Source organism: Electrophorus electricus, chromosome 7 (genome assembly GCF_013358815.1).
Source record: "Electrophorus electricus isolate fEleEle1 chromosome 7, fEleEle1.pri, whole genome shotgun sequence".
NCBI lineage: Eukaryota > Metazoa > Chordata > Actinopteri > Gymnotiformes > Gymnotidae > Electrophorus > Electrophorus electricus.
The window spans coordinates 4,466,351-4,476,350 of NC_049541.1; the positions used below are offsets into that span (position 1 = coordinate 4,466,351).

The following is a 10,000-nucleotide window of genomic DNA, read 5'->3' on the forward strand; positions in this document are numbered from 1 at the left end:
TTTAAGGTTAAGTTACGCACATAGTTAAAGCAGTTAAGTCAGTTTATCAGCATTAAAACCTTTCTAATGGATAAATGCTCTTTTCCTGGTCTCACGTCATTTCCGCAGTACCATTCTGAACGTTTCATGGGCTTTTTATCCAACGGTCACAATGCAACTAATGGATATGGCCTTGACGAGAAAGCTATGGGAAAAAAATGAAAATAAATAATAAAACACATATTTTATATATATATATATATATATATAATATGAGGGATTTAAATATATATGAGGAATATGAGGGATTTAAATAGAATTTAATATAAATATTATAATTATAATATCTAATATAGTCTGGCATACTATATCTAATATAGTTGGTTATTTGGTCTTGTTGGCTAATGATTTCCTAATATTTAGGAATTGCTCTAAATGCTTGCAGTATCGGCCACTGGACACAGTGTGGAAGTTTCTAGAATCGTTCAGACTTGTCATCAGCGCAGGGCCGATTCACAGCTCCCTTGCCGGTGCTGCTGGCATTGCGCCGGTCGCTGCTGTTGGTAATTGTTATCAGCGCAGCCTTTCGCTGGTGTTTGCGGGATTGGTCAGCACATTGTGACAGGCTGCAGAGTGGCGTTGGAGTCCCGCACCGCAGATGTCCGGCTCGCCGCTCACCACGCCAGGATTCTGCCCACAGTTCCCTGGGGCGATGTGGGTTGTTATTGTTGGGGTTGCTGTAAATTTAAGGTTTTTCACATTAGTTTTAGTCCAACATGGGAAGCCGAATAGAAGCGTAGAGAGGGGAAGAGAAAACATGTCATCGTGCGTTGTGCATTGCATCATGTACACAAAAACCCACAGAGAAATTAAATAATGCACATTAAAGAAAACCCAAGATCAGGTTGACAGCAATTAACAGATGATAATGAGGCAAAGGGGCAAAAGGGTGTAGTATACCACCATCATCAAAATGCGCAACTCTTGGTGAGTCAGCCATTAAAGAGTATTCCATATTGAGATGGCTGTCCACCCAACTGCAGGTCATTCCAAATGTATGAGAAGTGGTAGAAAAATGCTTTCTTACCAAAGTGCTTTAAAGAAATGGTACGCTAAGACCCAGCGAACCTTTTGAACTGGTCTGTTTATCTATAGATCTAAACTTAAGGTGTGTAATGTAGGGTGATAACTACTGCAACAAAACCTTTAAAATCCACATCAAGCACGTGGTGCAGTAGGCGTAAGGAAATCAAGCGTCAGCCCAGTGTAGCGTGTGGTCAGCCGTGAAGTCAGCAGTAAGGAAAAGTGTTGCACCGTGATTGAGACATAGAGGACATCCATATTTGATATTGAAGGCACTGCATGTATATGCATTGTCACAATTGTTCAGCATTGTTGAAATAAATGCATTGTGCTATCAAAAAAAAAAAAATTCTTAACTCATTACATTCAAAAAAGTAATTTTGTCATCAGTACAAATGCCTAGATATTTGGGGTTTGAATGACTATCAATAAATGCACTATTCCGATTATTTACATTCAAAGAATTTAAATGAACAGTTGACCTACTAGCCCTGCAAAATGGTGTGCTTTTATCTTCCTGCCATTCAGCAATTTCTAGTTTATCATAGCCAGTCATAGTGGAAAAAACAAGAAGACATAATTGTTCCATTTGCATAAAAATTAATTTAACAAGTTTCAATTTGTTTTCCAGCCTCATTAATATATAATGTAAATTATATTGGTCTAAAATTGGAAACCTCTGGAAGCTCATTTACAATCTTACAAAGCAGTTGTTGTTTTCCATCATCCACAGAAACCCATGTTTCTGTTATGGTGATAATTAGTGAACCTAATGCAGGTGTTTTGGTCAAAACCAACAGAGAACTGCCTTTGTAGAAGTGAAGCATGATTAACTTTATCAAACGCATCCCTGTTTTTGTGTGTATACATGTTTATTCCTGTGTGCGCATGCGTGTGTGTATATGTATGCATGTATGTATGTATGCGTGTGTGTGTGTGTGTGTGTGTGTGTGTGTGTGTGTTTGTAGCAGCACTCAGTCCAGCTGTTTTGTAATGACATTTTTATGAGTTGGAGGAAGATGAGGAGCTTGTAACGAGTCTTGGCTGAATGTAATTTGCCTTTGACTGCGAGGAGTGCGCATTAGCTGGGACTTGCTCATACTCACTTTTATATATATATATATATAAATTAGTATGGGTACTTGATTAAAACAATGTTAATCCAAATTAACGTGACTTCTAATTGAAAAGGGAGGGACTAAATTGTCAGTTGTGAAAAACCAGGACATCGCTTTGTGCTGCTTCACTCACTCACTCTGCTTATGCATTTAATTTCATGTACAGTTTGGTTTACAAGTTTGTCATTAGTGTCTAGCAGCTGAGGGCTGCCTCTATGATGTCTTAATCGTGACCTGCACATTTGTGAAGCTAGAGGAGTCATAGAGTGGCATCATTGATCAGTGTGAAAGCACTGCACACAGCAGCACTGTGGGGCAGGGCGGAAAGGAGTGCCTAAGTGCCTGATAGGTTGACTCTCAGTGCCTGATAGGTTGACTCTCAGTGCCTGATAGGTTGACTCTCAGTTCCCTGTAGGTTGACTCTCAGTGCCTGATAGGTTGACTCTTAGTGCCCTATAGGTTGACTCCCAGTGCCTGATAGGTTGACTCTCAGTGCCCTATAGGTTGACTCTCAGTGCCCTATAGGTTGACTCTCAGTGCCTGATAGGTTGACTCTCAGTGCCCTGTAGGTTGACTCCCAGTGCCCGATAGGTTGACTCCCAGTGCCCGATAGGTTGACTCTCAGTGCCTGATAGGTTGACTCTCACTGCCCTATAGGTTGACTCCCAGTGCCTGATAGGTTGACTCCCAGTGCCTGATAGGTTGACTCCCAGTACGATTTGCTGTGCATGTGCTTGCCTTCTGCACAGGACCCATGCAGGAGACCGTCGTCGACTTCTGGAGGATGGTGTGGCAGGAGAACACGGCCACCATCGTCATGGTTACCAACCTGGTGGAGGTCGGGAGGGTGAGTAAAGTAGTGTGTGATGCTAACCCCAGTCTTTAGGGCCCACAAAAGTGACCGCATGTAGTACTAATATTAATAATTCTATAATAATAATATTTTATTTAGAAGTGCATTTCAGGATATCCAAGAACACTGTACACTATAATATTAAAATGTAAAAAATAAGATGTGTATGCATTAAAATATCTCTCCAGATTGCTTTTCCTCATACTCCCTGTCTAAATCTTGTGACTAAATATAGGAAATTTATTCTGCTCATCTACTCATTAATTTTCTGTTTATACTGTAGTTCTTTTCTTGTCATTTAATTATATTTGCACCCAGTGAAGGGGTCCAGTATTTTGAATGTCTCCGTTCGGGGGCAGCATCAGTATCGACCCTCTGGCATACCCCGAGAATCAAGTGGAGAAACACGGTTATAGACTAGGCTTCCGGTCTGCTCTAAAAGACAACAACCTACAAACTTACAGAACAACCAGTTGCTCCAGCACTGGAACTGGGAGGTTGAGCTGGGCCAGTTGCTTGGTTACAAGCCGGAACCCCTGGTTGGCCAAGAGCCCCTGGCTGGTGGAGTGATGCTTCTCAAGCTCCTTCGGTGTGAAGAGAGCAATAGCTGATCAGTGTTGCTCGTCATCACACGAGTATGAAGTGGCTTTGCACGTTGGCCTCATCACATGTTGGCCATGTCCCCGTACACACGCGCTCCTAATGAGCCATCGAGTGTAGCACACTGGCAGATGAGCGCTGTCCTCCGCCAGAAAATGTACACCGGTGATGACAAATCAAAAAACGAAAAACTAGTCCAGCAAGAATAAGTTGGGCAAAGAAAATCCCAAGTCCGATGGAGTCTTTCGCAAAAGGAGTCTCGGCAAACGGGTGGTGCATTCCCGCCGGCTATCCCCTTCCTGGACGAACGAATGGTGCGGTCCGACCGGGCAGATGCGCTCCGCCACCCGCCTCAAGTGTCGGGCCTCTGCATGATGCTGAACTGCCGCTGGCCGAGCAGGACCCTGGGGGGTGGGGGTAGAAGAAGGCAGGCGGGGGCAGCTGAGTCCTTCCCCGCAGAGAGCCATAAACCCACTGCTGCGATCCACTGATGCCCATCTGCATCCATACCGCGCCGAGGCTCTCTGGGAGATGCAGCGTGGGTCTAAACCCTGCAGGGGAGAGAGAGAGAGAGAGAGAGAGAGAGAGAGAGAGAGAGAGAGAGAGAGAGAGGGAGGAAGGCCAAGAGAATGAGAGAAGCTGGCATGACAGAGATCTCATATTATGGGAGAGAGGGTCTGTGTATTTGCGTCTGCATCTCTCTGTGTGTGTGTGTGTGTGTGTGTGTATACATGTTTTTCTCCACGTGTAGCTTATCATATCAACATTTCTACATTAGTAACTCAATTTGTGCAGCCATTTACAATTGAGCTACAGAGTCTATAACTCACGTATCTTCTCACACACGTTTTACTTAATTGATGAGAAAATGGAATGGCTCTGTTCAGAAGTACGAAATAAGGATTTCTCATCTTGAGTGTTACCAAGGGACTTCAGCATCTCATCACCCCCCCCCTTCCCCCCCGTGTGACCCGCCATCCCCACAATCTCATTTCCTGCTTTAATGATGCCAGCGACGCGCTACAGACAGATTGAATCTCGCTGCAGCGCTGTATGTTTCCCAGATCCCCCTCCCAGCATCCCCCGCATGAAAAGCCCTTTCTCTGCTGCTGCCGTCGCGCCGAGCTTGGTGTTAAGACGCTCGGTCCCGCCGCCGCAGGGCCGCGCCCGCTCATTTTCGGCATGCACACTTAATCGTGCCGCGTGCGTTAGCGTGTGTTTATGGATAGCATCGTGTCGGAGCACAGACAGGCCGAGGGTGCGCGCGCCCTCGGGGAATTGGATGTCAGCTCAGGAAGGGCCGGACTCATTTAGGGAGGCTTTACGTGAGAATGAGACAGCACTAACGTGCAAATTACCTTCTCGCCCGTACCTCCAAAATCCATTCGCGGGTTTTGAGGGAATTAGAACTGGAGAAGCTCAACCCAGTCAGACTCACGAGCACCCGAGGAGGAAAAAAAACCCAGAAAACCATGACCTGAGCCAAGGCGATTTCCCAGCAGGCTTGGCGGCACAAAACCTTTACCCTCGTAGCCCGGACAGCCGCTACGATTGAACCAGTGGGATTTTCACGTAGTCTCATTCTCTGTCCCAGTCTGGCCAGGCTGGGTGAGTGTCATAGGCATACTGGTTTCTGATGTGTCTGGTTCAACTACTTAGCCAGAGTTGTTTACCTCTGTGCCCGGTAACAGCTCCTCACTGACCTGGCCACATAGTTCATTAGAGGACAGTGATTGGTGTAGTAATGAAATGGAGTGAAATCTCATTGGTTTCGCCACAGTTGACTAGGCAACCGCTCCAGAGCTTCCAAGTTGGGTAGGTGGGTTGGTTCCAAAACAAGTTCACATACTTTCCATGGCCTAAATGACTGTTCTGTCTCATTTTTATCTTTGACTATAAAAATGAGGTTATAGAGAAGAAGGTTATTAAGGATTTGGTTGAGTATTTTTAAAAGTGAGATTAGGGTGACACAGGCACAATTACTGGCCTGGTTAACAAAACTGGCACTAGTTTTTTTTTTTTTTTTAAAAAAAAAATCCTAATTAAGTTAAATACAAAGTGCATTATATTAATATATTGGGTTGATATAGTAATTTCCTGTCCACTCAACCCATCCTCATCCATCAGAATGAGGAGGTTCTTTGACTCAAAGAGATTAACAGGAAGGAAGGAAGAAGGTGGAAAGGAGACAACAGAGAGAAGAAATATGTTAGAAATGATATGATCTAGTTATACTATTGTTATAGTAAGTGTGCCATATTATTGTTAAAATTACTGTGGCATAGTTATGAGATATTTGGGATTTTTTTTTTTTTTTTGGTAAATGAATCCTAAAATATGTTCCATTTGATTTTTAATTGAGGTCCTGATAAAATATTTAACCACTGAGCAATACTTTTTAGATTATGATTTTTCGAGTTTAATAGAATGTTGTTTTGGAGATGTTTTGGTGCTGAGTAAAGGCTTTGTATACTGAGATGGAAGGTTAACTGAGGACAGGTCACCGTCCTGCAGACGCTACCGTCTTCAGTCATTAAAGCTGTTGCCCAATTTCTCAGGACAGGAGTCCAAGGCGCCAATGTGTAAATACGTGTGTTGTGTAGGTGAAGTGCTGTAAATACTGGCCGGATGACACGGAGATCTACCGAGACGTGAAGGTGACCCTGATCGAGACCCAGCTACTGTCCGAGTACGTGATCAGAACATTCGCAGTGGAGAAGGTGAGGGAGAACACCATCTTTCTCTCTCTCTCTCTCTCTCTCTCTCTCTCTCTCTCTCTCATACACACACACACACACACACACACACACACGTGGTCACTGAGCACCAAAATAATTCCTTCTTTAGTCAAGATCTGTCTGTCCATTGAAAAGGTGCAGAGCAAAGCTAGCCTGGCCTTCGTCGCGTTTTTAGCAAGCCAGACTCGACAAGCAGAGAAGCCACGCATATCCCAACGTGAACCGCACTAGCGCGTAATCGTCCTGGCTCTCCTTCTGCAGAGGGGGGCCCACGAGATCCGGGAGATCCAGCAGTTCCATTTCACGGGCTGGCCGGACCACGGCGTGCCCTACCACGCCACAGGTCTGCTGGGCTTCATCCGAAGGGTGAAGGCGAAGTCTCCCACCAGCGCTGGCCCCATCGTGGTACACTGCAGGTAGCGGACCGCCATCGGCACGCCAGCTGCTCCTCCAGTAACCTAAACCCTAACCTGGGCTTAGTGCTTTTCCTGCTTTAATACAGTGCACTAAGATAATCGGGGGCTTGATTAAGTAACGAGTTAAGCCTGGTACAGAACTCTTCGGGGGCTTCAGGACTGAAATGGCTTATGTCCCTCCGTTTTAAAAGTGATTTTGTGTGGTTCTTTGTATGGAGGTTCTTTGTATGTTGAACATTACGCAAAAGAGCAATAGAGGTCTCATGCTTTATTGTGATTGGCCTCTTTCCAGCGCGGGGGCGGGACGAACAGGCTGTTTTATCGTGATTGACATCATGCTGGACATGGCGGAGAGGGAGGGCGTGGTGGACATCTACAACTGCGTGCGAGAGCTGCGATCCCGACGCGTCAACATGGTCCAGACTGAGGTACCGAGAGAGAGAGAGAGAGAGAGAGAGAGCAAGCAGGGAGGGCGGGGCAGAGGGCGGGGCGGAGGGCGGGGCAGAGGGCGGGGCGCAAGCTGTATGCGTGAAGACACAGGCAGGAGGATGAAGCAGGTGTAGACGAGGAAGAGCGTGGCCGTGCGACCGGGATCCTCTCGCCACGGAAAACTGGACGCGGATCTTCAGAGTCTGTAATCTGCGTGTGCTTATCGCTTCATGACGTGCTCCTTTTCCAAACTCGTCTTTTAACCCGATGACCGTGTCATTTCCTTCCTGTTTGAGAGCCGGTCTTGTCGTAGACTGACACGAACCAGGCGGTTTGCGGTACCTTAACGACGTGGGAATAATTGCAAATTTTACTGCGAGTTGGATTTTTTTCTTCTTTCCGTTCCTTTTTTTTTTTTCACGGCTCTCAACAATTTTATGTTGCAGCGGTGCTGAAGAACTCTCAGCTTTTTTGAACACAGACCATCTGGACTCGGCCACAGCCTAACTGAACGCACCCCTTCCCTGTAATTCCGTTCCGATCACAAGCATCATTGGATTTAATGGGCAAATGTTTCATAGATGGCGTCCGGATTGGGATTTGAGTGACTAGGCAGCCGGTGCTTTTCCGATTCATCCCACATAGGTTCAGTGACCTTCAGAGTGCGTGTGCGCACGTGCGGGCGGGCCAGCGCGTGCGTTTCCTCTCGCAGGTGTTTGTGCGTCGGCACCGCCCGCCGCTGTACGGCCACTCGCCGCCTCATGCTCGAACTGTCGGAGATCATTTGCGGGAACAGGAAGCTATTTCAGGTTGCAAATTTGATGGCAAACGTTCCCCCAATTTGGACAAGCAAAGCACGTTCAAAATCGCCAGCTCCTTATGGGGTGGCGTTTGCAGCGGTTTGTTCTGCGGATGATTGTGTCATCACAGTTGTGCTCTGATTGGCCATGGCACTGGAAAGGTCAAAGATCATTAACCATGACAGTAGGCACCTAATAATGGAAGCACTGACCCCCGTGTCATGATTTACTCGAAACTGACGAGGCTAGCTCATCTGGAAATGTCACTTCAACAGTGATTTCCATCAAAGTTCTGGAGCCTGCTCTTCATAGGATGACCTGGCATATTCCTCCCTGCTCACAAACAACCCACATGCTGGGAACGTGTATTTTAGACAGCGATGCACTTTGAGGAAGTGCGCATCGAGCTTAGCCGCAGTTTCAGCTTCCATGGCGCGACAGGCACTCACAGCTGCGCTCATCACACCACGGCGTTCAGTGTTAAAATGGAAATTAGCATCCGGCCAGCGTCGCATCTCTATGCAAGGACGCAATTTGCCATGACCACTTTAGCAAGGGAAGTCCATTTACACACCTGGAGAGAGAGCTGTGAACAGGTGCATTAAGGACCAGGTGAAACCTAACAACTGGCAAAGCGAAAATGTTCGACGCAGTGTCTTAGTTTGCCAGCTCAACCATTATGTGGTGAGTCACTGCGATCCGAGATTCACCACCGTGTGCGTTGCCGTTGTGGTGTTTTAGGAAAACGATTAACCTTTATTGTTCAAAGCTCTGGGGTTAAACATTATTCTTTACTGTTGTAACTTATGCATAATTATATTTTTAGTATTCTATGTTTTTAATTACTATATTATTGCAATTCATTTTTTCACACCACCAGGTGCACCTCTGAGGGTTAAGTGAGAAGTATGCTTCAAACTCTTATTCTACTGAAATTCCATAGTAGTAGTAGTCTTCATCATCATCATCATCATCATTATTATTATTACTATTATTCTAAACATTGTAGGAGATTTTTTTGCTTGGAGGAATTGTTAAGATTCTTTGGGCTTTGTCATCACTTTCTGGCAGCATTTTCGATGAAACAGATACTACGTGGATAACAGGTCATTCATAAATAATCACGAGTTACTTCTGCATTGCTGAAATATTTCCTTTGCTCGTTCTGCTGTCTCTCAGGAGCAGTATGTCTTCATCCATGATGCCATTCTGGAGGCATGTCTCTGTGGTGACACCACTATTCCTGACAATCAGCTTCGCTCCGTCTACTATGACATGAACCGTTTGGACCCCCAGACCAACTCCAGTCCAATCAAAGAGGAGTTTCGGGTAAGAGGAGGGGGAAGAAAGTAGAGGGGTTGTTGAGGGTCTTCAGCCCTGATGAGGCCTTGCTCACTTAGGTCAACTAACTTTGAAATTTTACCAATTTTTTAAAATATTGCTCCTGCATGGCAAAAGTTCCTGTTAACAGCTTATCATTTAAGATCCTTGTCTTTGTGCTCTTTTCTCACATTAAAGCAGTGTAGGTAGACAGGAAAATTAAAGCAGTGTAGGTAGACAGGAAAATCAATCAAAACACATTTTTAACAAACATGAACAGAACATACAAATGCCAGTCAGAAAGAGGTACATGTGTAAAGATGTATTATTTTTTGGTTTAAACAATAACAATGTGTGTGCGTGTGTGTGTGTGTGTGTGTGTGTGTGTGTATGCGTGTGCGTGTGTGTGTGTGTGTGTGCACCTGTGTGTGTGTGTGTGTGTGTGTGTGTGTGTGTGAGTGTATGTGTGTGCGCGTGTATATGTGTGTATGTGTGTGTGTGTGTGTGTGTGTGTGTGTGGGTGGGTGACAGACCCTGAACATGGTGACACCCACGCTGCGCGTGGAGGACTGTAGCATTGCTCTTTTGCCCCGTAACCATGAGAAGAACCGGTGCATGGACGTGCTCCCGCCAGACCGCTGCCTGCCCTTCCTCATCACCATCG

General features: G+C 45.7%; 1 protein-coding gene across 1 annotated transcript in view; it reads left to right on the forward strand.

Moving 5' to 3' along the window:
- Positions 1-10,000, forward strand: part of LOC113588428 (receptor-type tyrosine-protein phosphatase mu-like) — a 165,326-nt gene that overhangs the window by 145,685 nt on the left and 9,641 nt on the right. Inside the window, exons 24-29 of the mRNA XM_035528524.1 lie at positions 2,930-3,027; positions 6,237-6,353; positions 6,633-6,787; positions 7,080-7,215; positions 9,196-9,345; positions 9,868-10,000. The exon at positions 9,868-10,000 is cut by the window's right edge and continues 41 nt beyond it. Coding sequence (XP_035384417.1) covers positions 2,930-3,027; positions 6,237-6,353; positions 6,633-6,787; positions 7,080-7,215; positions 9,196-9,345; positions 9,868-10,000 — 789 coding nt within the window. The remainder of the gene's footprint in view (positions 1-2,929; positions 3,028-6,236; positions 6,354-6,632; positions 6,788-7,079; positions 7,216-9,195; positions 9,346-9,867) is intronic.